The 26,658-nt window shown below is 40.1% G+C and overlaps 12 protein-coding genes across 12 annotated transcripts; 5 read left to right on the top strand and 7 right to left on the bottom strand.

The window, feature by feature from the left end:
• Positions 1 to 92: 92 nt before the first annotated feature.
• On the bottom strand, positions 93 to 722 carry YPT1 (Rab family GTPase YPT1; the record flags this gene model as incomplete). Its single annotated transcript, XM_037288715.1, has 1 exon — positions 93 to 722. The coding sequence occupies one exon, from the start codon at positions 720 to 722 to the stop codon at positions 93 to 95; it is 630 nt and encodes a 209-aa protein (XP_037144610.1).
• A 787-nt stretch (positions 723 to 1,509) lies between these two features.
• PER33 (Per33p) lies at positions 1,510 to 2,373 on the bottom strand (the record flags this gene model as incomplete). The annotated part of the gene is made up of 1 exon (XM_037288714.1): positions 1,510 to 2,373. One exon carries the CDS (start codon positions 2,371 to 2,373, stop codon positions 1,510 to 1,512), a length of 864 nt encoding a protein of 287 aa, XP_037144609.1.
• Positions 2,374 to 2,948: 575 nt separating this feature from the next.
• On the top strand, positions 2,949 to 4,399 carry TUB2 (beta-tubulin; the record flags this gene model as incomplete). The annotated part of the gene is made up of 2 exons (XM_037288713.1): positions 2,949 to 2,960; positions 3,059 to 4,399. The coding sequence occupies 2 exons, from the start codon at positions 2,949 to 2,951 to the stop codon at positions 4,397 to 4,399; spliced, it is 1,353 nt and encodes a 450-aa protein (XP_037144608.1).
• Positions 4,400 to 4,804: 405 nt separating this feature from the next.
• Positions 4,805 to 8,797, top strand: RPO41 (DNA-directed RNA polymerase; the record flags this gene model as incomplete). The annotated part of the gene is made up of 1 exon (XM_037288712.1): positions 4,805 to 8,797. The coding sequence occupies one exon, from the start codon at positions 4,805 to 4,807 to the stop codon at positions 8,795 to 8,797; it is 3,993 nt and encodes a 1,330-aa protein (XP_037144607.1).
• A 301-nt stretch (positions 8,798 to 9,098) lies between these two features.
• On the bottom strand, positions 9,099 to 9,974 carry MOB2 (Mob2p; the record flags this gene model as incomplete). Its single annotated transcript, XM_037288711.1, has 1 exon — positions 9,099 to 9,974. One exon carries the CDS (start codon positions 9,972 to 9,974, stop codon positions 9,099 to 9,101), a length of 876 nt encoding a protein of 291 aa, XP_037144606.1.
• A 233-nt stretch (positions 9,975 to 10,207) lies between these two features.
• Positions 10,208 to 11,158, bottom strand: BMT6 (25S rRNA (uracil2843-N3)-methyltransferase; the record flags this gene model as incomplete). The annotated part of the gene is made up of 1 exon (XM_037288710.1): positions 10,208 to 11,158. The coding sequence occupies one exon, from the start codon at positions 11,156 to 11,158 to the stop codon at positions 10,208 to 10,210; it is 951 nt and encodes a 316-aa protein (XP_037144605.1).
• A 246-nt stretch (positions 11,159 to 11,404) lies between these two features.
• On the bottom strand, positions 11,405 to 12,055 carry HG535_0D05860 (60S ribosomal protein eL22; the record flags this gene model as incomplete). Its single annotated transcript, XM_037288709.1, has 2 exons — positions 11,405 to 11,752; positions 12,044 to 12,055. 2 exons carry the CDS (start codon positions 12,053 to 12,055, stop codon positions 11,405 to 11,407), a joined length of 360 nt encoding a protein of 119 aa, XP_037144604.1.
• Positions 12,056 to 12,586: 531 nt separating this feature from the next.
• On the top strand, positions 12,587 to 15,874 carry MIL1 (Mil1p; the record flags this gene model as incomplete). Its single annotated transcript, XM_037288708.1, has 1 exon — positions 12,587 to 15,874. One exon carries the CDS (start codon positions 12,587 to 12,589, stop codon positions 15,872 to 15,874), a length of 3,288 nt encoding a protein of 1,095 aa, XP_037144603.1.
• A 170-nt stretch (positions 15,875 to 16,044) lies between these two features.
• FRS1 (phenylalanine--tRNA ligase subunit beta) lies at positions 16,045 to 17,832 on the bottom strand (the record flags this gene model as incomplete). The annotated part of the gene is made up of 1 exon (XM_037288707.1): positions 16,045 to 17,832. One exon carries the CDS (start codon positions 17,830 to 17,832, stop codon positions 16,045 to 16,047), a length of 1,788 nt encoding a protein of 595 aa, XP_037144602.1.
• A 1,328-nt stretch (positions 17,833 to 19,160) lies between these two features.
• Positions 19,161 to 23,981, bottom strand: RIM15 (protein kinase RIM15; the record flags this gene model as incomplete). The annotated part of the gene is made up of 1 exon (XM_037288706.1): positions 19,161 to 23,981. The coding sequence occupies one exon, from the start codon at positions 23,979 to 23,981 to the stop codon at positions 19,161 to 19,163; it is 4,821 nt and encodes a 1,606-aa protein (XP_037144601.1).
• A 552-nt stretch (positions 23,982 to 24,533) lies between these two features.
• Positions 24,534 to 25,439, top strand: REX2 (Rex2p; the record flags this gene model as incomplete). The annotated part of the gene is made up of 1 exon (XM_037288705.1): positions 24,534 to 25,439. The coding sequence occupies one exon, from the start codon at positions 24,534 to 24,536 to the stop codon at positions 25,437 to 25,439; it is 906 nt and encodes a 301-aa protein (XP_037144600.1).
• Positions 25,440 to 25,837: 398 nt separating this feature from the next.
• On the top strand, positions 25,838 to 26,617 carry HAC1 (transcription factor HAC1; the record flags this gene model as incomplete). Its single annotated transcript, XM_037288704.1, has 1 exon — positions 25,838 to 26,617. One exon carries the CDS (start codon positions 25,838 to 25,840, stop codon positions 26,615 to 26,617), a length of 780 nt encoding a protein of 259 aa, XP_037144599.1.
• Positions 26,618 to 26,658: the final 41 nt, after the last annotated feature.

Raw genomic sequence — 26,658 nt, 5'->3', positions numbered from 1 at the left:
TAGATTCCATTCCCCATCTGCTGTGGAAAGAAAACGCAACACAACTCTGTTATCCTCTCTCTATTTGTATTGTGATATATACTGTTTTGGAACTAACAACATCCACCAGCATTTGAACCTGTCAAACTTTGACCTTTCAAGTTAACGTTTCCACTATCATCTTTTTGATTACCTGAGTTCCCATCGTGTCTTTGTTGCTGTGCCATGCTATCCTTGATTTGTCTTGCCATGGTCAAGAAAGCTTCTTCAACATTAGTTGAGTCCAAGGCACTGGTCTCCAAAAACGGCATCTTGTTAGCGTCAGCAAACTCCTTAGCAACGTCATATTCGACAACACGTTTTTCTTTCAGATCACATTTATTTCCCACCAGCAGTTTCAAAACTGTTGAAGTGGCGTAACGGTCAATCTCTTGTAGCCACATCTTGACGCCATTAAAACTTTCCTGATCGGTAACGTCGTAAACAATAATAATACCATGAGATCCACGATAGTACGACGATGTTATAGTACGGAACCTTTCCTGACCCGCAGTATCCCAGATTTGTAGTTTAACGGTTTTACCATCTAACTCAACAGTCTTGATCTTGAAATCTACTCCAATGGTCGATATATAATCGTTTGTATACGTATCATCTGAAAATCTCAACAACAAACACGATTTACCAACACCGGAATTTCCGATCAACAATAACTTGAACAAATAATCGTATTCACTATTCATGGTAGATACTTTGCAATATAGACAAACTCCGTGTGTTGAATGTACGTTACGATCCCTTTCCTCCTACGTCTCTACCCTCAACTTATGTGGTTTGCTCCTTTTGATGTCCACCTATCAAGATTTCGATGGGCTGGAATGAACCTGATGAATCGTTTTCAATGACAGGGCGTATTAAATGATCATGATAACTCAATGAGGGAAAAACACCAACTAGACATATTATTCAGTGATTATCTGCTAAAATAATTGGAAACTCTGACCAGGATTGGCTGAAGCATGGTAGCTGAACAACAGTTACGCTTGATCAAATTAAATAATAAAAAATGCTCTGCCCAATCTGTGCTGGAAGTCGCTTAATCCTTTATGCATTTTGATTCTACGGCTGATAGCTTTGGAGCTCGACTTCGTCTGTGCAGGTCCATGCACGACTTGTTCTTTAATTGAAACGTATTGTTTTCCATTTTTTGTCTAAAGCTTGGATGTTTCCAATCCACCAATTAGACCTTGCACGTATATAACTGTTCCGTGGTGAACGGGCCATCTTAATCAGTCGCAAATGCAGTCGTTCTTACCACGCTATTCAAGTGTAGTATGAGCACATACCCAATTTTTTTTCCATGAAAAGGAGTGCTATAAAATGAGTGCTACATATGACCAAAGCTCTATGTCTATCTATTTCTTCTAACTCGCATTGTTTGCAAGCAGTACCTTGGCAAATGGCAACTTTTGCGTTGTGAAGTTCCTGCGAGCTCTAGGCATGCGGGGAATAGGTGGCATTGGACATGATTTATGCAGGTATCTTGGAAAACAAGATTATAACGACATTCTTGAGCATCTGCCACTTTTCACCGATCGATGGAGGGAATTTGGAATGGACGGTTGTATCAGCAAGATGCACAAACTGTTGTAACATAACTCTGATCGATTCACACTGATTGTAGCGCAACTTGAAAAACCAAACATAAGTTAGCAGTGCACAGAGGGTGAATAGACGCTCAGTGTGGAAACCGAATAGAATCAACTTAACCAACGTGAGCGGCAAGTCGATCAAACCAGAGCGCGCACCGCAGATGATCTCAAAAACCTGCGCTGTTCGTAAACAGTACCCGTTATACGAGCCGATGAAATTACCAATGTTAGTCTTAATTGCCATGCGTAGGATGGGCTTGACGGGCAGAAATGGCAACAGGTTCTCCTTAAAATAGTTCAAAGTGTGGAAAAACGAAAAGATTATTGGCGAATTCAGAGCGCCGTTAACCATTGCATTGTTCAATGAACACATGTAAAGTAGCGTTGATACGCAAAAATACTGCAAGTTATCTAATTTTTGCAATTGCCGCACAAGCTTCCCCATTTCTAATTGCCCACTCTTGTAGAACTGATACAGCACAATAGCATACGTCACTGAAATATAGAACAACACCCTTGTATAGTGATATTTTTGCCCTACCACGGAAAACAGTGAAAGGTAAAACCTTACGAAATGGTAGCATGCCATGAAGTGACCCAGAAACCAGTAGAACTGCGGCTGCCTTATTCTCGATCTCAATATAGTCATTAGTGGTGCTGTTGGCCGACGCTCATCTACGTTTGAACCACCATCCATTCTACTACCAGGCCCGCCTCTTCTAGACTCCGCTGCTCTTCCCATAATACTTTTTTCAAATACTTTGTATTTTTCTATTTGCTCCACTGGAAATAAAATATGGGTTTAAATGAACTGCTTATCACGCAGACTAAAGAACTTGATAGAATTTTTGAAATAGAAAGTAACTCAGTGTTTCGGAAAGAAACTGATTCTTGAAATAAAGGGCAGCGGGTATCAGTATGACAAATATCTCACCAAATCGCTTATACCAGGTGATTACAGTCTGAACGCCTGTAGCAGCCGCGTTATTGACCTTACAATCAGCACTGAGACCACTGACGCTATCGATATTGCCACTCTAAGATCTCTAGATGGCGATGTTTTTTCGCATAGTGATCAGCGGCCTAATTCGTACTCGGTGACAGTGTATCTCAAAAGGGTAACACAAAAACAAAACAACACAGAACTAATTGAAGCATTTGATAAACAAAGAACTTTTAATATAATTTTAGATTATTTGAAACAGTAGGCCTAACGTAGCAGTTTAGGTGCGCAGTGAAAAGAGGTCTCTTGAAGTTATAAGACGTGGAAAAGAGCAGCTAATAGAAACTACTTGTTTTTTGTACGCCGTGAGTGAAATGAGAGAGATTGTATGTTGACGCGTTTTGTGTTTTGATCCATAGCATTTGGATAGCATTTGGATAGGATTTGGAGAGCAAATATACTAACCTTGGTGATTTGAATTTAGATCCATATTTCAGCTGGTCAATGTGGTAATCAGATTGGTGCTGCCTTTTGGGAGACTATTTGTGGGGAACATGGTCTTGATTATAACGGTAACTACCATGGTACTGATGACATACAAAAGGCACGTTTAGGAGTATACTTCAACGAAGCTTCCTCAGGAAAATGGGTACCTAGGTCTGTAAATGTTGATTTGGAGCCGGGTACAATTGACGCTGTACGCAATTCGTCAATAGGAAATTTGTTTAGACCTGACAACTATATTTTTGGACAGAGCTCCGCAGGTAATGTTTGGGCAAAGGGTCATTACACAGAAGGTGCCGAATTGGTCGATTCTGTCATGGACGTTATTAGACGTGAAGCCGAGGGCTGTGATTCCTTACAAGGGTTCCAAATCACACATTCTTTAGGTGGTGGAACTGGTTCAGGTATGGGTACTCTTTTGATCTCCAAAATTCGTGAAGAATTCCCTGATAGAATGATGGCTACTTTTTCTGTTGTGCCATCTCCAAAAACTTCAGACACTGTTGTGGAACCATATAATGCTACTCTTTCTGTACATCAATTGGTCGAGCACTCAGATGAAACATTTTGTATCGATAATGAAGCACTTTATGATATATGTCAAAGAACTTTGAAACTAAACCAACCTTCCTACGGCGATTTAAACAATCTAGTCTCAAGTGTCATGTCGGGGGTAACAACATCGTTACGTTACCCAGGTCAATTAAATTCCGATTTAAGAAAATTGGCGGTGAATTTAGTTCCATTCCCAAGATTACATTTTTTCATGGTTGGTTATGCTCCATTAACAGCACTTCGCTCACAATCGTTTAGATCTTTGACTGTTCCGGAGTTGACTCAGCAAATGTTTGATGCTAAAAATATGATGGCTGCGTCAGATCCAAGAAACGGAAGATATTTAACAGTTGCAGCATTCTTTCGTGGTAAGGTCTCCGTCAAAGAAGTTGAAGATGAAATGCATAAAGTTCAAACAAGAAATTCATCATACTTTGTTGAGTGGATTCCAAATAATGTTCAAACAGCTGTTTGCTCGGTAGCTCCAAAAGGTTTAGATATGTCTGCCACTTTTATTGGTAACTCTACTTCCATTCAAGAACTATTCAAAAGAGTTAGTGATCAATTCAGTGCAATGTTCAAAAGAAAGGCATTTTTACATTGGTATACAAGTGAAGGTATGGATGAAATGGAATTTTCAGAAGCCGAATCTAATATGAATGATTTGGTAAGTGAATATCAACAATATCAAGAAGCAACAGTTGAAGATGATGATAATGTGGATTATGTAACTGAAGATCAACCAATTGCAGAAAATTTTGAATAAGAGAAATCTTAAATTTTTTACTTCATAAAAAACCATGAATTTCCATTGTCGCTATTTCGTCACATTTGAAAACTCATTTCATTCTATTGATACCTATTTTTGTAATTTTTAATATAAGCTTAGATGAAGTACAAGTTTATAATACCAAAATTTTCGTTTACCAGCTGTCTTATTGAAGGGAAAATACGACCTTTCCACACCAAACCACCATCGCTTATTACGTTTTTTGTAATTATTTTTTTTTTTTTCATTTGCATTCGTATTGAGATGAGGATAGTGAAAAATAATTAAAATATTGGTACTTTATAGGTGTGGTGAACAAAGTATTAAGATCTCAAACTGTGGCCCTTTGCTAGATACAGAACTTCCGTCTTATAAGAGGATTGTGTTTGAAAAGCTGTGAAAATGCTGAGACCGCTGACACGACATATATGGAGCTCTACACTTATTCAAACACGATCGATCAGCTCTAAAGGTTCGAAATTGCATAAACCTGCTGCGGAGGTTTTGAGGTCCCGCCCTTTACCGACAGACTCCATCGCAGTTGGTGCTCATCATAATCTAGGATTCTTAGAGTCATCACAAGTAACTACGTCACCAAGTTTTGATCCGTTCGATATGTCGCACGCTTCAACGCTCCGAGCAACTACACAATCCAGAGACGTCATGCAACTGTGGTCTTTGCTAGAGGCATGTTTATGCTCAAAATATCTTAACAGGGCTTTTTCCATTCTACAGTCACTGTATATGATTCGTTCGCACCGACCCTATTTCATTGATGATTATAACATGTATTTATCGAGTCTAGTGGAAAAAGGATCGATAAAAGCAATTGAAGAGCTAGATTCGATTTTAGCCGAACATCTGGAAAAAAAATTTCCTGACATTGAGTATAATGATAAAACTCTAGCAATAATGATTCATAATGCATTAAAATTTGACAGTGAAAATCCATCGACAATAAAAAGCTTGAGAACGTATTTGAAAATGAACATGAATGGTGTCAAAAAGATTATGTCTAATTTGGATGTTCTCACTTTTTCTGATTTTAAGATCCTTTATTGGAGGTTAAATCTGATTAGAGTAAGTGATATGCCTGAAACGGTTAAAATAATAGTGGAAAAACAGCCTATCACGACTAATTCGAAAAATGACGTAGAGATTGATGAGCAACACCACAAAGATGCTTCCTCAAGTCATATTTCCAATGAAGACTCAGTAGCTCATGACATAGCTCACGAGAATCTTGATAACGCTTCACGGAACAACTTATCAACGACCCCCGAGAGTATTACACAGGTCAGCTTGGATGCTGTTAGTGACTCACTGGAAAAAGATGCCGAAAAATTGAAGGCAGTTGATACCCTCGGCATGAGAGTCGTCAGGCACACTTTGTTGGGACTGTCGCTGAATGAACATCAAAGGAAGCAAATTGCAAAGTTTCATTTCGACGCCGAAAAGAATCTCCTAAATGTGGATCAGAATAAAAGCATCGATTTCTTTGAAATTTTTCGCTCACTGAAATCAGATACAGAAAGGACTGCATTTGAAAGTTCGCTTGACGAATTTAACCAAGATAGACAGCGTGCTCTGGAGAATCGTGCAACAGATGCAGCCAGAGAACGTTGGAAACATGATTTCGAAGAGGCTAGAGCAAGGGGGGATCTTTCTATCGAGAAGAAGCTTAATGTAAAACTCTGGAAATGGTACAACTCCATGTTACCTTTAGTGAAGGAAGAAGTAAAACAGTGCAACGAAGCTATGTCTGGTACTATGCCCAAATCAAAGGATCTGAGTACGCAAGAATTCAAACAGCATAAAGCCAGATTGGAGTACGGACCTTATCTATCCTTAGTAGACCCTGGAAAAATGTGCGTCATTACAATCCTCGAGCTATTAAAATTGAACTCAACTGGAGGTGTCATTGAAGGGATGAGAACAGCTAGAGCGGTTATCGCTGTAGGAAAGGCCATAGAAATGGAATTCCGTTCTGAGCAACTGCTGAAGAGTGAGTCACAAGTTTTCAAAGATGTCAACAGGAAATCTCATCAATTCAAAAAATATGTTCAGAGAGCCAAGTCTAGTTTTAGATCCATTAAGATAGAAGAATCGAAAATTGTCTGGCCTCAATCAGCTCGTGCAAAAATTGGGTCGATTATGATATCAATGTTAATTCACGTCGGCAAGGTGAATATTGAGGGTACAGATCCTTTTACCAAGGAAAAAGTGTATGGGGAAGCTCCTGCATTTTCTCATGGCTACCAATACCATAATGGCTCCAAACTGGGTGTTTTGAAAATACATAGATCTTTGATCCATCAACTCAACGGAGAAAGACTGGTCGCATCAGTGCAGCCACAACTATTGCCTATGTTGGTGAAGCCTAGACAGTGGAAGAATTGGAAGTCAGGCGGATACTTTTATACTCAATCTACGCTTGTCAGATCAAAGGATTCTCCAGAACAAATTGCTTATTTGAAAGCGGTTTCTGATGCGAAGGCAATTGACGTAGTTTATGACGGTCTGAACGTTTTAGGTGAAACCGCTTGGACGATCAACAGAAATATATTCAACGTTATGTCAGAAGTGTGGAACAAGGGTGAACTGTTTCTCGAAATACCAGGCATCCAGGAGGAACTGAATCTGCTTCCACCACCTCCCAGAGATGCTGATCCTTCCATTCATAGAGAGTGGAAACTGAAGAATAAGGAACTTGCAAATAAGTTTTCCAGTAATAGATCTGTAAGATGTGATTCCAACTACAAGTTGGAGATTGCCAGAGCATACCTAGGGGAAAAGTTTTATTTTCCTCATAATTTAGACTTCAGAGGACGCGCTTATCCGTTGTCCCCCCACTTTAATCATCTTGGAAATGATATGAGTAGGGGATTATTGATCTTTTGGAAGGGGAAGAGACTAGGTCCGCAAGGGTTGAAGTGGTTGAAAGTACACTTATCTAATTTGTTTGGGTTTGACAAGGCATCACTTACTGAACGTATCGCTTTCACCGATAGGCATATGAAAGACATCAAAGAGTGCGCCATATCTCCCCTCGGTCCAAACAGATGGTGGATGCAGGCGGAAAAGCCTTGGCAAACTCTTGCTACTTGTATGGAGTTGACTGAAGCATATAAACTGGAAAATCCTGAAGATTTTATATCACATCAGCCTGTGCATCAAGACGGGACATGTAATGGATTACAGCACTATGCTGCATTAGGTGGTGATATAGAAGGTGCAGCGCAAGTCAACTTAGTTCCAAATGATGTACCACAGGATGTCTACAGCCACGTCGCCAAATTGGTAGCTTCAAGACTGGAGGTTGCGGCCAAAAAAGGCGATGAGTACGCGAAAATACTACAAGATAAGATAACAAGAAAGGTGGTCAAACAGACTGTCATGACTAACGTCTACGGTGTTACTTATGTGGGTGCGACATTTCAAATTGATAAACAATTATCACACATTTTTGAGGATCGAAAATACTCGTTGGAACTTTCAAAATATCTCACAAAGCATGTATTTGCCGCCGTTCGGGAATTATTTCAAGGTGCTCATTTGATACAAGATTGGCTTGGTGAGTGTGCTAAAAGAGTATCGAAATCGATCAGACTAGATGTTGACGAAAAGTCTTTTAAAAATGGAAATAAACCGGATTTCATGTCCTCCGTAATTTGGACAACTCCATTAGGACTGCCGATTGTACAACCATATCGTGAATTGAGCAAGAAACAAGTTACAACAAATTTGCAGACTGTGTTCATCAGCGATCCATTCTCAGTCAACCCAATTAATGCCAGAAGGCAGAAAGCGGGATTCCCTCCCAACTTCATCCATTCGCTGGATGCTTCTCATATGCTTTTATCAGCTACTGAGTGTGGTAAACACGGACTGGATTTTGCTTCTGTTCATGACTCTTACTGGACACATGGTTGCGATGTTGATCAAATGAATATTTGTTTGAGGGAACAATTTATCAAACTTCATGAAGTTGATCTGATCGAAAGGTTGAAGAACGAATTCGATGAGCGCTACAAAAATTATGTTCAGATTGCAAGGATAGACAAGCATTCAGAACTTGCCAAGAAGATTCTGATTGTAAGGAACAAACTATCAGAATCTCTCGGAAGACCAGCAACATTGGCAGATGAAATATACATGGAAAAAGAGCGAGTTCGGTTAATGCGGTCTACACATTATGATGAAGTTGAGAGAGGTAGGCAAATGGTAAGTACGGTTTCATTAGTTGAAGAACAAGAAGGTCATGAGGAATTAGAGTCAAAAAGAGCTGATATGTCTACAATGGTGATACTGGTTCCACTAAAATTACCGAGTATACCCCCAAAAGGCGAATTTGACGTCAGAGAGCTGAGAAATAGTAAATATTTTTTTTCTTGATAGGGAGCGGTTCACAAGAAGGAGTTTTTTTATAATTTGCATTTAAATGTTCCTCGTGACGTAGAGGTTAGCATTTTGTAAATAATTTAGTCGTTTATATAATATTATTCCTGTAAATACATTTAGCAAAGGTAAAAATTTCAAGGGTCCCAAATTTTTTCATGTATATAAATCTTGTGCCTCCTACAAGAGAACGGCAATTACAACGTAGAATGTTGTTTTTCCATATAGTATATAAAAGGAGTTATGCGTTTTATTATTTTCAGATTGTTTTATATTTATGCACCATTAAATAAATATCCTAATTTATTTTCCCCTGACTTTCTAAATTTTCTATTAGAGGTAATAGCGGATACATCTCTTTTCTCTCGATGACGTTAAACTCTTTGGAAAAACTCAAAAAGTGTGCAAAAAATGAATTCCAATGTGCTTCAAGGGAAAGATGAACTATTTTGTCAAAATGGTGATGATAAATATGTGCGAAGATCCTGAACATTTGTACCATAATTCTCTGAACATCTCTCCAGAAAACTTGAGGAAATGGTAAACCACTTTTGGTAGGAAATAAATTTTTGTCATTAACCTTGTTGTTGATCCACGTTAAAGCCAGATCTATGTATTGGCTTGCTGGTAAGGAGACTTGCCTATTATTGGCATCTAACCACAGGTAATCCGTGTGAGGTCCAGCATTCATGGTTGGGTAAACATCTGGTGAAACGTACTCTGCTATTACTCCATAGAACTGATTCAAATTAGTAAAGAGCTCGAAAACGTTTAATGCTATCCATTCACCCACATCGACATATTTGGGAAGTTGTACAATTGTCTTGAATGATCCCTTCACAAGCGCCGTTCTCACAAAGGGTTCACTTAAGAACATTACTTGCTGAGACTCTGATTTTTCGGGTATATTTTCTCCCACATTATTTGACTGTTGTTGTGACGTTGGGAAGCTATGCTGAGAATTCCTCGACGGCGAATGCGTTCTTCGTAATGAAAGCTTTGAGCTGCTATTATGCGGGCTAGAGTACACGTTGTTTATCGGTGGTGATGCATTGTTCCCCACGGTGGGTGGCTGAACCTTATTCTTTTTAGAGTTTCTTCCAAATCCTCTGTTTGAAAAATCATAATAATTTATTGTTGTTAGTACATTGTAAACAAAGGTAACAAATGCCATTGCGTATAAACGTTCTATAGGACCCTCAATAATAGCTATACATACTTGAAATTGAAGAAAGACATGCTTTACAGGCTAGTTACTATGCCAATGAATCAACGTAGGTTTCAAATGACTTCAGTATCTGGCTTTAAAGACGCCGAATTGATATTTCACATTTCATTGTCTTATTCAAAATGATGTACTTCGCCTAAAAAAGAACACAGTCACGTGTAACAGTTTGTTTCAAGTACTTATACCTTTTTATATAACCGGTAGAAAAACCTCATATTCTCTAGTTTCATGGGGTAATCTAGTTGTGGATCTCCACGGTACCATGTGCTATCACTCTCTTGCACAAGAGTCCAGGGAGAGTTTGTTTCTTCACCTCTTTTACCCATTAAAACAGTATCAATTAAAAACTGAATTGGGAACTTTTTAGTACCCACAGTGATATGAGAATAGCTACCTGCACTTTCTGTTATCAGCAAATAGCATCCGGATTTGCAGTACTGATTGAAGGTTTGTAGCAGGCGGATGCTCTGTGCCTTATTTTCGGCAAATAGTTCATTTGTAGTAAATAAAAGAGAGATAAAATCCAGCTTTGCCAGACCCAACGTCATATGATCTGACGTAAGTATGTCTTGCTTAGAAAATTGTATGTTGAAAAATTCTGATTCACCTGCATAAAGCCATCTTTGTCGTATTGCTTCGGACAGTCTACTAACAACGTTTGACCAATCACTGATATCAACAAGATGGATGTTTAAGCTGTACTTTTCAGTGGCTACTTTTGAGTACTTGGCCTTAAAATTCCTTGAGGGAGCGAACAAACTAGCCAAAGCTACTAGTTCTCCACCAGCTCCACCGCCGACACATAATATATTTTTATCGCCATCAGTGCATCGCATCACGTTTGATACTTCTTTCAAATGGGCAAATAATGATGCATAAGCCGTTGCACGGGAAGGGGACCACCTGCAACAGTAAGCTATTCTCTTGGAATCATTGCCAAATGCTGAAGTATAGTCCCTGTTGTAGAGGTCTGCCTTTACAGTTTGTATTTGAGATTGTAAATCCGCAAGCTCATCGTTGCTGTAGAGCTCAGCAATAAAGGCAATTTTGAATAAGTCAACTATATCTTCTGGAGCAACAGTATCTTCGTGATGCACCTTCAATTGTGATGACTTTGGGTGTCCGCTCATGTCTGCTCGGCTCTGATCGGCGAATCTTGCAATGAAGTGAAGTCAAAACTGATAAATCCGTTATACGATAATTTTATTATACAGGTTCTATTGAAAAAAAAGCACCGAAGTAACCTAATGGTAAAATGCTAATTTGGGAAGAAATGCTAAAATGTGAGAAAAAGGCGAAATTTAAATTAAAATTACATTTAGAAAATGCCATACTGGCATGTGTTATAATTTTTTAACCATACTATTTCAGATGATTTATTCTTCGGCTTCTTCGTCCTCTGGGGTGACTTGGTAGAAGGCCAATTTGTACTCGTTGGTCTTGGTGGAAACAAATCTGATCCAGTCTCTCAATTGGTTCTTCTTCAAGTACTTCTTGGTTAAGTACTTCAAGTACTTACCAGAGAACTTGGTAGTGGAAACAATAGTGACGACGGAACCATCTTCTTCGACAGTGATGGCGTTACCCAAGTTACCAACTGCGTTTTCAACCTTGATGTGGTCGATCAAATACTTAGCGTAAGAAGCTGGGTCAAAAACACCGTTTTCAACTGGAGACGAAACATCAACAGTGAAGGTCTTGGTAATCTTTTGCTTTCTAGAAGTCTGAATGAAAAGACGAATCAATGTTTGTTAGTAAAGAAACACTATGTTTTTCAGTTACTTGTTGCCTACTGCTATTAACAATCACTTTCTGTGAGAATCAGATCCTCAACTTCGTGAATTTTTAACAAACAGAATAGCAAAATGCTAGCATTTTCCCGTTTCATGATTCTGTTGAAATTCCATCATTTGCCAGAAAATTCCTGTTCTATAGTAATAGTAACGATGTAACTGTCACTGCATCACTGTGAGAATATATCAACCACAGCATCAGCAGACTATAGAACGACATACGTTTGGAGCCATTGTGTACTATTCGATTAGAGGTGATCGGATTTTCTGAAATACACTAATAAATGTGACTAATAGATCAAATAGTAAACTCCAAGTATCTCTTAAATGGCATAGAGTAGGTGTGCCGATTCAGAGTGAAATTTGGTTGAATTGGCTATACAACTCTCAACCATCGCCTATTGCGTCGGTACTGTTTGTCCGGGAAACCGTCCGAGTTGGATGATCACAAGAGAATGGAAGCTGTCCGGGACATTTTCGACTTTTGTGAAGAGCTATTTTCATATTAGTAGGATGTACAGATGCTGCTAAGGGTGTACGGAGTTTGGTGTTTTGAAAGCAGTCATGAAAAACAGATGCGCCCTACATTTTACACATGATAAGCCCTAATATTGTTAACATTGGTGTTTGTAACCTACTGAATATTCTACATATATATATATATCCCATCAGAAGAGTCATTTTGTAACATAGAAGTAGCAGGCCTCTCTTTTTGACGTTAGAGTAGCTGCGTACACCCTCAGCGCATCTTTACGGTGGAAGGAAATGTCCGACTCTGAAGAGGATTTAGGCTTTCAGCTGAAGACGCTGAAGATAGCGTCTAAGGCGCAGAGTCGCCACGGTTGTGATGATAGCAGTAATCTCAAGAATGCCATGATGCCGGAAGAAGAGTATGGGGATTTAGCAGCCCCTTCAACAAACTCAGTGGTGCAAAATGAGAGTGTTGATACAGATCAGTATGAAGGGGATAGACAGAAGGACAAGATGGAGGGTGCACAAATAAACGAGGAGCCAAATGAAGATCAGTCCAAAGCTCTTGATTATGAAAAAACATCATTGAGAAGCAGCAGGGCTTCTGAAAACAGCCGTAGCTGCGGTCCTGAACAGGTTTCGAGTACTGAAATGGGTCATGAAACGACTACTGGGAGCGACTATAATGAAAACGCAGCTAACGATCAGGAGCGTTTAGATTTAGCACATGATCTGGATCTCAATTTAGATACTGATTCAGATGGCGAGTGGCAAAATATGAATGCTATTGCATCCTACAATGTATACAATGAGAAGGGAGAACTTGACTTACGAACGCATGGGGACGACAATACGAGAACATTATCACAAGAAATGCTCTCTCAAACTATGAATCATTTAGGTAATTATAATGGGGTTAGTCCGGAACAGAAGAAAACTGCTACATTTGGTTACACCAAAGTAGCCGCCGAAGAACAAGCGTATAGGTCATACAATGCTAATCGTAAGACAGATTTTTTGTTCGACCATAAAAGAATGAAAAAATTGAATGATTCAAAGAATTCATTAAGTGGAAATGCGGATTCTGTATCACACACAGAAACTGAAAAGGATTCATATGATGAATATGAAGAGGATGTTGAACCGATGGATGATCTCAACGCTGATACTCAATTGAATATAACAAGAAGCTTGTTGAGCGATAAAGAAAAATTTGCCTATGTAGGTGCCATAAATGTATTGTCAAATCAACTTTGTACAGATCTGGCGACGTTATGTCTCTGTACCGATATTGTGTCACATAAAAAACTAGCTCAAAGGCTGCAATTTGCACAGAAAGATACGGCAAGATGGAAAACCGAAATATTGCATCGTTTGTATGAGCATTTGGGCCTTATATTCGAAGAAATTCAAATGATTGAAAAGCTATCAATGCATGGCGTTCGTTTAGAGGATCTCTGCAAATGTCTTCAAACGACACAAAGTATAAACAATCCATTCGAGGTGAATGATGTTGAAGAGCAAGACATTCTTGAGAAAAAAGAAAAGGAAGGCCCCAAGGAAGAAACTGAAAAACATGATAGAGCTGACGAAGATACGCAAGCGCCTGTGAAAGAGGTCTTGCTTAATAGTGAAAGCGATGTGAAAGCAGGAAGTGTGCGAGATCATGACACCCCAAATGATAAAACTACTGAGAGCAATGCAGATACTCCTGATGTAAATGTGGTTCCAACTGAAATAATTCAACCTCAAAATATAAAAAATCAAGGTCAATTGGAAGTTGATATAACTTGGACTATCATATGTGATTTGTTTTTGCTTTTACTGCAAGATGCTACTTACGATGCTCGATCTCGGACACTGCTTATAAAGTTTGGTGATTTACTGAATATAAATAATGTCGAAATATGTGAATTTGAAAGACGTGTAACAGACTCACTTGACATGGAACAATCCACAGAGGATCAAGTTTGGAATGAAAGTGAACACATGAAAGATAGGCGCAAAAGAAGAAAACGAAGGAAAATGTGTTACGTTGGACTGGCAATGGTTGGAGGTTCATTGGTTCTAGGTTTAAGTGGAGGTCTGCTGGCACCGGTAATTGGTGCAGGTATTGCCGCAGGACTATCTACAATTGGTATCACGGGTGCTACGGGCTTCCTGACAGGTGCAGGAGGAGCAACAGTTGTGGCACTCACAAGCACCGCAATCGGGGGTAATATTGGTGCCAGAGGTATGTCAAAACGAATGGGAAGCGTGAGAACATTTGAATTTCGTCCATTACATAATAACCGTCGAGTAAACCTGATAATAAGCGTTTCTGGCTGGATGATTGGTAATGAAGATGATGTTCGTTTACCTTATTCCACTGTTGATCCAGTTGAGGGTGACTTGTATTCGCTATTCTGGGAGCCTGAGATGTTAAAATCTATTGGTCAAACAATAAACATTGTTGCAAATGAGGTCTTCACACAAGTCATACAACAAGTTCTCGGTGCAACGATCCTGACTGCATTTATATCTGCAATTCAATGGCCAATGGGCCTTTCCAAATTGGGGTATATTTTGGACAATCCGTGGAGCGTCTCATTGGATAGAGCATGGGCTGCTGGCTTAATTTTAGCCGATACGCTTATGTCGAGGAATCTTGGAGAGAGACCAGTTACCTTAATGGGATTTTCATTAGGATCAAGAGTAATCTATTCATGTCTAGTGGAACTTTGTAAAAGGAAAGCGCATGGCCTTATTGAGAACGTGTTCATTTTCGGAACACCGGTAGTAAGAAAGAAGGAACACTTGGTTATGGCACGATCCGTTGTCAGCGGTCGATTTGTAAATGCATATTCTTTAAAGGATTGGATGCTTGCTTACCTTTTCCGTGCTGCAGCAGGCGGGTTTAGTAAAGTCATGGGCATCGCTCCTGTAGAAGGTGTTGAAGGTGTCGAAAATTTTGATTGCACAGAGACCGTCGATGGTCATTTAGCATATCGTAAAAACATGCCGAAGCTGCTAAAGCAGTTAGGTGTTTCAGTGGTCAGTGAAGAATTTGTCGAAATTGAAGAAACCATGGATCCAGAACAAGTAAAGCGTCAAAGAAAGCTGGTGCACGACGTTGATGCAGCTCAAAAAAAATTACTCGAAAAAAAATCACATAATGGATGGATACCAAAATGGATGAGGCCCAAAAAATCTAAATGGCGTACTATGGTAGAAGATGCTGTTGAGGAAGCGAATGATTTAGAAAGTGTGGAAGAATTATCTCCTGAGCTTCCTCAAGTCAAAAAAAGAGATCATGCTCTCGTGGATCACGCTGCACTAATGCACGAGTTACAGCTCATAAAAGCTGCTCTCCACGAAGGCCAGTTAAATAATCAGAATATAGAGGAGGAAATCCCCAGTAAAGCAGATATCGAACCCCCTCAAAGGGAGCAAAAGAGTGCAGAAAAGTGCCGAGAAGAGACTGCACCTCCTGCAGTAAGTTCAAACAATTTCCAGCTTCTGACAGCAGGAAGGACAGTGCTGCCAGAGGATGACAGCTCCAAAAACAAAGCAATGGAATTTGCTTTTGCAGATGATTTCTAATAGAACTGCATCGATTCGCTGCATATTGTAGTGCATTTAATTGAGCATCACAATAGTTTGTAAATTCTTCTAGTTAATAGATGAAATTAATGGGTAAAACTAATGGCATGATAGACTAAATAGTTAATGACTGGTCGCAAAAGTATAATCTATATCAAGCGATGTTTATTTTATAAAAAAGCCTCGGCGTTTAACTCAACATAAGAGGCGGCGTATGGAATTTCAAAGTTGTTCATGACTTCAGGATGCAAAACACCCATATGCCCAATTTTTTTGGGTTGCTCACCTTCTCTGGTTCTGAAGAAGATACTAGCACCTCTGCCGGGGAAATAGGTAGCCAAAGAATCGTCTTGCTCAGTCCAATATCCTCTACCTGATGAGTTTGCTCCGTAATCAGCAAGCCACTCTGTGCGGAAAGTTTGCATTATTTTACCCAACAAGCCCTGAATGATTTCAAAACCGGATGTTCTGCCTGCATATATAGCACCCCAATGACGTTCATTATATGATTTCCTCTCAAGTTTGTCATTCTTAAAGACAGCATCACCGGTTTCAAAGACCTTAATTGGCAAAGAATGTTTTCTATTCTCCTTCACTGTTTTTAAAATACCAGGCAATAAGGTAGTTCTGACAACTTGATATTCCAACGTTTTTGGATTTGCAAGTTTAACAACTTGGCTGCCATCATCCTCCAGTCTTAAAAATTTGAAATTTTCATCATGAGAGCATAAGGTCAGTGGCATAACCTCAAGCCAAGATGCTTGTGAGGAAGCAATTCTGAAAATATCGGCAACTTTATTTATTGGTAATGCTGATGCAATGAAGTTCGCATTAGATAGCTTGGTCCCTTTAGGCAAATTATCATAGCCGTAACCAATAGCGGCATCTTCCATAACATCGCAAGGATGTAGAACATCGGGCCTGGTAATTGGAAGCTTTACATTTAAAACGTCAGCGTTAGTCTTTGAAGGCGTAGCATGCAGGGATAGTTTTTTCAAGCAAGAAGCAATTTGTTCTGGTGATTGTTCTAGACCTAAAGCAGAGTTGATATAAGAGATCGAAGTATCGACAGTTCTTTCTTCAAAATTTGGAGTAATCCGAGACTGACCATTATGTTCAGAGACAATTTCGACGGGTTCAACACAAAATTGATCTTCACAGTAACGAGAAAACATGGCCACTAATTGATTTAGGACAATTTCTGCTTTCGTTTTATCTGTGGCAGTAATTTCAATAAAAATATTCTTCGTTTCTAGAGATATCTTACTGTGTTCGGAGTTGATGATTGGAGGAAGAGAGCAAACTGTGTCGTTAGCGTCTTTTATGACAGGATAGGCTGGTGAGCTCTCGATTATATGAACAAAACGTCCCAGGTTATTTTTTTGTTCAGGTTGCTTGTAAAACTCCATCAGTTCAGCACTATCAAATTCTTTCGTTTGATTGAGTGGTACAAAGCTAATATCTCTTGGTGGCAGAGCCTTATAATAGAATGGTCCTTTGATGGAATCTAGATCATGGGTACCCACGGCGACAAGTGTTCTGTTTCTACAAATATTAGAGTGGAGCTTGTCTTGCAGAGCAATAAATGACGCATAGGAATATTTGGTAAATTTAATATTTCTCAAAATAGCTGCACATGCGTATGGTCTAATCTGTTCAGTGGATGGATCAATAAACAATTTCGTTGTGGGCTTACTCAATTTATATTTTGGAGTTTCGGCCCTTTCAAGGTACTCGTTCAGCGATTGTGCGATACCTTCGATACACAACAAGTCGTAACGGTTAGCACCAATTTCTATTTTCAATTCCGGCTCCTCATTATTCTTCAATGCGTCTTCTGTAGTGTCCTCATCTAATTCAATACCAAACTGAAAACATAGTTCGTCAAATTCATCTGTGGTATAGTTTTTGCCTATCTGATCAAACAATTGCTGCTTATTGACGGAAATGGTAGGCATAATGATTCACGTTCGAGCTCAGCTACCTAACACAGTTGTTCTTAATGATCGCTTCCATTGGGGAATACTTCATATCATATTGTAATCCGAGATGGTCTCTCGAAAAATTTTACTCGTTAGAGGTGATATAGAAATGACAAATATCACTATGGAAAACAACTATCTTCAATTGAGGAAAGGTCTGATTAAAGCAACATCAGGCTCGTTAGCACACCTTCCTAATCGCCGAAAATTTGCTGAACTTCGCTTCACTTATTATGAGATTGTGTGCTTTATGTGCTTTGATCTTATTTATGTGAGTATGCTTCGATTTGATAGGGGAGCACTTTCTACCATTCCTCTTCTATTTTTCGATGATTCCATGATGCGAGGATAACTGGAGACCTTTCTTAGGTTAACCAAGGTATTTGACATCATTCGCTGATGTTACTAGTGCCAGTTGAAGAAAACCTTTGTATCGAAAGGCGTTTCGCAGGGAGAATCTCGTTTTAAAAATGCACTTGTACACATCTTTCAGAGCCTTAATTCGATCGGCCATGGCAAAGTTTTTAAAATCAAGCAGCAGAAGTTTTGCAAGGTATGTCAGCTCGCAATTGGGCTAAACAACCGAGATCTTTCCCTTCTGATTTGATGGGGTAAAACTTCCGCGGTTAAATGCTGAACTGAGAATACCATCTCTCCAACATAAAGTGCTTTCACATAAGCTGAGCCCATTGATCATTTAGAAGAATCAGACTTTGCCAAGCACTATTCCCTTACTAAATTGGCGGAATGAAGATCAGAAAGTCGGCAGTAAGGCGATGTTCGACAACAATATCTGAACTGGCATGCCCTGAATATGGGAGGAATATCGAGGTATGTTCATGAACAATTGAACATTGTACAATTTAAACTTCTAAAAGAAGCTGATTATGCATTCAAGATGCTGTTGAAAGGCCATTCAGATAAGACATCCAGCGTTACTGAAAGGATTGAAAGATGAGAAATGGAAGGCCTTACCTTTTACAGAAAAACAGTGTCCTATGCATATATTTTCCATATTTGCGAAACAGACCTATGCTGACTTCTTTATTTGTGACATAATACTTCGAATTTTCGCTTTCATGCTCACCCATTTTTACCGTCCACCTCCTAGAAATCCACCATATCATCTGCACTCCCACGCCTCCAAAACGTGTAGTAGTAATGATTATCACACCTATGAATGGCAGGTTTGAAAAGATTCTTACCTAGACAATCTGCACAAGTTGAATAATTAATTATATAGCTTAATGACTTCAAATTTCTATTCGGTGTCTCAGATGCCAGTATAAGATACAAAAAGACCTCTAGCTATTGGACTCAAAGTCACTATCACTAATGATCGTATCTTCCTGCTGTTGGGCCTTCTGTAAGGCGTATTTGGCCACGGATTTCCGTAATTGATCGTAAGCGACTGGCTTTTCAAGAACCTCGTCGAACACGTCGTCATTGATGGCTTCCTGGTAATAGTTTGTTATCGCAACGACTGGTGTTGCTGAGTTGACACTGTTAGTGTGTTTTAGCAGCCTAACGATATCCACTGCACCAAGTTTTGGGATTTTGAGTGCTGTGAATATAAGATCAAACTTTACTCCGCTTGTGGCTCTGCTGATGAGTTCATCGCCAGCACCTACGCTTACAACTGAACAACCCAGGGATTCTAGATCCTTGCTAACACGGTATCTATGGATTGCAATGGGTTCACAGACGAGAACATCCATGTGATAACCAACCTCACTGCTCCCAGAACTTCTCCGTCCACTTCTTCTTCTGAAACGTAGTGAATTGACCCTCGATATTGCTGACAGTCGCTCGTGCTCTTCCATCGATACATCGTTAGAGCCCCTTCTTGGCTGCGAACTATTTGTTATCAATCTACTTCTTGCAGTGTGGGATGGTGTCATATGCGGCGAATTTCCATACGTGGGTGACAATGGCGATCTCAATTTACTTGCAGTTGAAAAATCATCATTAAAATGTAAGATGCCACTGCTAGCTGAACTATGATTATTTCCTCCACTTCCCTTCCTTGCTGAAATATTAGAATCAGTGCCAAAACTCATATCCGGTGAAGAAACTTTTAAAGATGGAGAGTCGAAGACACTAAAAGATTTACTAGGGCCATGACCTACACCACCAGGTGATCCAGAAGCTGAAACTCTACCGGCCCTTGTCCTAGCGCCTGAACTATCAGAAGAAGAGCTCACATGGGAAGCCGAAGATGAGCGCCGATGACCCCCTGGCGAGTCTGTTAAATGCTCACTCTTCAACCTGTTAATAGCATCTTTGTTTGCCTTATCCAAGGCTGAGAGGTTTCTAAAATAAAAGGAGCCAAACTCGGTTTGAGAGTCGTTCAATTTGCTGACTCTGCGATCCCTCATATGAGGCGGTATTGCTAATGGAAAATGCTTTAGAGTTGGCGAAGATCTGTTGCTATTTTCCTTCGACACGGATTCCAAAACTGATGACACACAGAGCTTGTTGAGCGGCGTATTAGGACTATATTCACCGTGAGATGCGGAGAAAGAAGCAGAGTGCCGGCGATCAGAGCCGCCAGCATTAAGCAATGGTGTGAAACCTGGAACAGTAGTATCACCCAACTCACCCTCAGTATCATCGAAATCTTCCAAGACTGCTCCCCGAAGGTCGAAATAATCTGTATCTTCCGGATGCTCAATACTAGGAACGAACGATGCTTCTTCATCGTAGACACGATTCCAATCAACATCTGCAAAATAGGGATGGTCCTTGATTTCTTGAGCCCCATTGGACCCCAACCTCTCTGAAGGATCTATGACAAGTAACTTCGAGAGCAAATCTTTGGCTAAGGAATTCTCGAATGCTTCCTGCTCTTCAGGATTCGAGTAAGAAGGCCATTGAATTTCTCTAGCAAGAATTTTTTTGAAAACATCCTCAGGGGAAGAGGCATGAAATGGGGGATAGCCATAAAGCAACTCGAAAAGAATACATCCAACAGACCACCAGTCACATCTGTCGTCTTCCCCGGTTCCTTCTATGGTTTCAGGAGCCAAATAATCCGGTGTGCCAAAGAATGATTTATCTTGCCTCGAGTCTTCGGGATGGAAGAGAGCCAAGTCAACAGGTGTATCGGACAGGATATCAGATGCGTTAGAAGTATTTCGAACGTGCATGGTATTCAGAATTGGTAGAGTTGGCGTACTAGGTCTCGATATATTCAATAAAGAAAAAGATACTTGAGAGTCACTTCTTTGTAGGGCAGAAATATCTGTATTAGAATTTGAGCTAGTCAGAGAATCATTTCTGTACTTTTCCTTTAGAGTAATATCCCCTAGAGCCATCGAATGAGAAGATTGAGCTGAATGTGCTAACTGACCTGCTTGCAGTTGCTCTATATCTGCATGTTTGATGGAACCTTTTCTGTTACAAGATGACGGTCTTATGATGCTGCTACTACTTGAATTTGATCTCGTCCTATGATCCACGTAGGTTACCTGTGGCTTAACGTCATTAGAGCCCACAGAACTATGATCTCCACTATCTAGCGAAAGACTAGCTTTTCGAGGTCGAGACAGGTTTTGATGACGACGAACCAACCCTGCCCTTGAAAGTCCAAAATCTGTGAGTTTAACATGCCCGTTGAGATCTATCAAAAGGTTATCAGGTTTAAGATCATGGTGAATGATAGAATTCTGGTGCATATCGTCGACACCAACAATAACTTCGCTTATGTATTGCTTGGCCCATTTTTCGGGAAGAAAGCCCATCATCTTTATAAGCATGGATAAGTCGCCTCCGGGAAGATATTCCATTACAAGAAACAAATTGTCTTTGTTCTGAAATGATGCGTAAAGACGAGCGACGTATGGCTTATCACTCTGCACCATCATAATAGCTCTCTCCGATTTGACGTTGGTGATTTGATTCTTTGCAATCATATCAGATTTTTTTAGTATTTTGATGGCAAAATAATCACCGGTAAGCTTTTTCCGAGCAAGATAAACACTTCCATATGCACCTTTGCTAATTGGTTTCAAAATATCATAATCCTTAATGCTTGAAACTGTACTTTTACTCTGGTTGGTAGCCAACAGCAACGGGGATAATGGTTGCTTCGGCAGACTACTTGAGCTTGGATATTGTTCTGGAGTAAGATAATTCTTTGGAAGTCCGCTATTTAATAGAACTGGGGATTTATCGTCACTGCGTCTGGAACTGCTGTCCTCTCGTGACAGATGAACTGCATCCATTGAAGGAAGTGGGGAAGATCTTCCCTGAGTCAGTGAAACTGTTGATTTATACTTCGGTAGCAATGATGAATTTGTGAAGCTATTTGGTTTTGTGGAGATGATACTGGGCAAGGAAGGACTGGTAGCCGTCCTATCCACAATTGCAGTGACATCAATTGTCGATAAATCTTTTTTATTGGACGATTCGTTCCCAATTGCTTGCAATATAGATTGTTGGTCGTCTAACCGTTGTCTCGGTGTGAGCGACCTCGATAACGATTTCGATTCAAATCTTGTGCTGCTGAAGCTACTATAACTCGAATTCTGATCGCTGGAAACCCTTCCACTTCGTTGTACTTCAATGTCTGGCCCTTCTTTTCTCTTTTCGGGCATGCTATCATTCTGCATATAGGAGTTAGCGAATATTTCCTCTTGGACATGATGTAACTGCGGCTGTTGGAATCTTACATAATCATTAGGACCTTCTCTCTCTACGTCAGCCTTTGAAAGAGAAGCGTGTACCTCCAATGAATGTAGCTCATTAGAGTTAAAAGTTTCATTCTCCTGTGCAGGTGGTTCGTTAGCCTGATCTGATAAGACAATTCCTTTCAATGAACAGATATTATCCGGAGCGTTAGCATTATCCCGAAGATTATTTCTGTTCTTTTCAATTTGAATTAGAATTAACTGCAATACCCAGTTATTGACTTCGTTTTTTATTTTGAGAGAGTAAGTCATCGCATTATCCAGTCTTAAGACCGCATCTATTTTTTTTTTGGCCAAGTCTATGGTATCATGAGCTAGTAGAGACAACCCCACATTTGATTCCAGTTCCTCTTTCATATTAACTTGCCAGTTCTGAACATTTTCAATATTCCATTTAGTATTTGGAGAAAAGTCATAGATTGCTCGTTGGTAACCTTGTGTCAAAGTAATCGGATTCATCAGTATATCTTCTGTTGCTGCTTGTGTACTGCCCGGCAAGCGAATTTCGCTTATATTTACATTTATTGCGATGTCACATAATTCTTTCAAAGATTGTAGAACCATTTGTGTAGAAGCTGATCGTACATTTATTGGCAGTTGCTTGTATTCTTGAATTGCATCATTTTTCAAAAGCATCAACGCCTCTACTAGGTTATCGTGCAATAAATGTATCAGGGAATCCAACCTATGTTCGCAAACGCAATGTTCGGAATGCGTTTCTAACCACCATGCGGGGACAATTGTCTCGCAAACCCTACATAGTACCATTTTTGGATTGGGCAGATCATCTTGGTCCACTATTTGTTCGTTTTCAATCTCTTTCAAGTACTCAGCAAAAAGAGTCGCACCGAAACCTAATCGCTTGATAAAATCAGGTGGTAGGATGGAATTTACTTCCTCTTCAAACTCTCGAAGACTGTATGGCTTCACAATCCACATCGAGTGCAGTGCCAAATGTGTTTCGTTATCACGAATCAATATCCCACAAGCTTCCAAAGTGATAATCCTAGAATCATCACTGTCACCTTCAGTCGCAGATATAATTTCATTAGAACAATTGCTATGCACTCCACTCACTTCTGCACTTGATATAGACTCGTCTTTTGTACGTAAAACATTGAACGTCACTGTATAGCTAAGATCATCGTTCATTAGCATCATCTCAATAGCTCTATGAAACACCTGCTTATCGTCTTCAGACCCCACGATCAAATCAGCAATATGTGTCCTGTGTCTTGGACCTATCAAGGTTTCCCAGGTGTCTGATATGTATCTTATAGCGCCATCCTGCGCTAACTCCATCAATATGACAGGGTTCTTTTCTGTAGCCAACCGCAATTGCTTGTCATAACCGGAAGAAGATGTCGACGAGGATGATGATGCTGACTTCGAAATTATTGGCAAAAGATTATCATCAGTTGTTGCTGTGTCCATATTTTCGGAACTTTGTGATACTCTAAATGCAATTAATGGCGTGAATGAGGCAGCGATTTACACTCCTTAAATAAAAGAAAACAACTGAAAACTCTTTGGAACCACAAATAATGCACAGTGCAACCTGTTCCAAACTAGTGGATGCTGTAGAGAAAGTAGCCAAGATAGAACGACAATTAGCAAGATCACTAAATGGGCTTGCAGACTGGATATTTTATGGTTTTTTGTGATTTTCGATTTAAGCAATCCCCCCCACTTGAAGCGAACTTAAATCGCAGAAATTTTAAAAAAACAAGAATCAACGAGATATTTGAGTTTATCTGCTCGAGTATGTTACGTATTTCCTTTAGGAATCTGAATCGCACTGCGTCAATTGACGAAGATCAATTTGGGCAATTTGCCAATTAGCGGAACACCTCATCTAGTTCATCTTATCACCTATGTGATTTGGCACGGAAGGAAAATGGAAAAATTATGTTGACCATGCTTTAACTTATCGTCAACCAGAATGGCAACAGCCAACCTTTATATGATGCTGTTAGCTGTGCATTAATGGTAATAAAACGATTGAGCTTTCCTGTGCATATTTCATTCAGCTCAATTGTGGTCTTCGGAAGAAACTACAGTCAGTTAGGCAGAAAGAGGAATCCATATTTAGACCAAAAGGTGACTAGTTTGAACGTTGCAATCTCGAAGAGCACAATGGTAAATACAGCAGTTGCGACTCCGGCGAAACAAATATTCAAACCCTTGGTATGGATAGATTGCGAAATGACAGGCTTGGACCACACAAAGGACCGAATAATCGAAATATGCTGCATTGTGACTGACGGCCATTTGAACATCGTTGACGATAACTGCTATGAGAGTGTATTACATTGCGATGCAGACGTGATGGCCCAGATGAATGAATGGTGCGTAGAGCACCATGGTAAGAGTGGCTTGACGAGAAAAGTGATAGAGTGCGAAAAGACAAGAGAACAGGTCGAAAAAGAGCTGTTGGAGTTCATACAAAAACTGGTGCCTCAACCAAGAGTTGGTGTGCTTGCTGGCAATTCTGTGCATATGGACAGACTCTTTATGCTGAAGGATTTCCCCCACGTCATTGACCATCTGTTCTACAGGATAGTCGATGTGAGCAGTCTAATGGAGGTCTCGTTCAGACACAACCCGACTTTGGCCAGTTTTGCACCCAGAAAGGACAAGAATCACACGGCTAAAAGCGATATTCTTGAAAGCATAGAGCAGCTGAGGTGGTATAGGGACAACTACCTGAAAGACGAGCAAGAGACAAAATATTTCGTCAAGCAACAACAGCAGGAAAGAGAACTAGATAAGCTGAAGCAGCAGCTGCAAACGTTGCAAGCGCAGATCCAGACCCAAGACCTGCCCTCAACCACCGAAAAGCGACCAAAGGAGATCGAGCATGGGCCAGTCTTGAAGTCGCGAAAACTATAGCCTGTTGTTATCCACGTAGTACTTAAACTATGTAGAAGAGAAAAGAGCCTACTCCCGCCGCCTCCTGCCATGGGTCATGTAAAAGAGACTTTCGCAATAAGTAGAGAGAGCCATGTGCGATTCGAACTCTTGATTCCCTTGCATGCCTCCAGCATGTCTCCGAGAGATCTTCAATTGCGCAAATTCTTGGCTATTTTTATCAAAATTCTTAGAATAAAAATTTTTTCTTCGTGTTTCGTATCTTTTTTGGGCACCACCAAAAAACGGTGGCTTAGTGCGGTTACGTGGCGCAAAAAGGTATATAAAGTTCCACAAGAGAAGCAACATTTCATTTGTTTGATACTTTTCAAGAAAGTCAAGGAAACAAGAGGAAATTTTGATAGGGCTATAGTGGTACAATGGGAGAAAACGTTGCTAAAAGTGGTGAACGTAGTGTTAGTGTAGATATTCCTGCAGACTTTAAAGTCGCTTTGCCACCAAGGAAAAGAGCAAAGACACAGGAAGAAAAGGAACAGAGAAGAATCGAAAGAATACTGAGAAACCGTAAGGCAGCTCACCACAGTAGAGAAAAAAAGAGACTCCATCTACAAGTGCTAGAACACAAGTGTCACGTGATGGAGCAGATTCTCGGCAAGATTGGTAATATAGAGAAACTGGTTGGCGACGACGAGGCTGGGATTGCTCTTCTCAGGGAGTACGAAAACATGTCCGATGAGTGCTCTACCCCCAGAAGCAGTTATTCGCCAACGAATGCGGTGAAACAGAGTGAGGTGGGTGTTGGGCTGGACGTCGACATGAATGTCAACATGAACGATGTCATTACTCCAGCTCAACAGCAAAAGGAAGACGGTGATTTTCTAACGGCAGGCCACTCTAGTTCTGAATCCAGCTCTAGTTTCTCTCCGAACATGGCTCTAACGCCAATCAGCTTCGTTAAGGACGAAGCTGATGCGAAAAATTGGGACCTACTTCTCACAAATGAGAATAATACACATGCGGAAGTAGCGGATCCAAGATCTGTGAGTACAAACAACGAAACGAACAATGCAATGGCATCACGAGAAGATAATAGTCTGTTTCCCCAACTGTGGCTCCCCTTTGATGGAACTGAAGAGAGTTCATTTGAGCTTGATGATTGGCGTAATCCAGCAGTGATTACAGCTACTACATGCATCTAGAAAATTTTTGAGAGGTGTGAGATGATCCCTATGTTACCACT

This window comes from Zygotorulaspora mrakii, chromosome 4, assembly GCF_013402915.1.
Source record: "Zygotorulaspora mrakii chromosome 4, complete sequence".
Classification (NCBI taxonomy): Eukaryota; Fungi; Ascomycota; class Saccharomycetes; order Saccharomycetales; family Saccharomycetaceae; genus Zygotorulaspora; species Zygotorulaspora mrakii.
The sequence above is the reverse complement of the archived record's forward strand: the minus strand, read 5'-3'. Positions and strand labels throughout refer to the sequence as shown.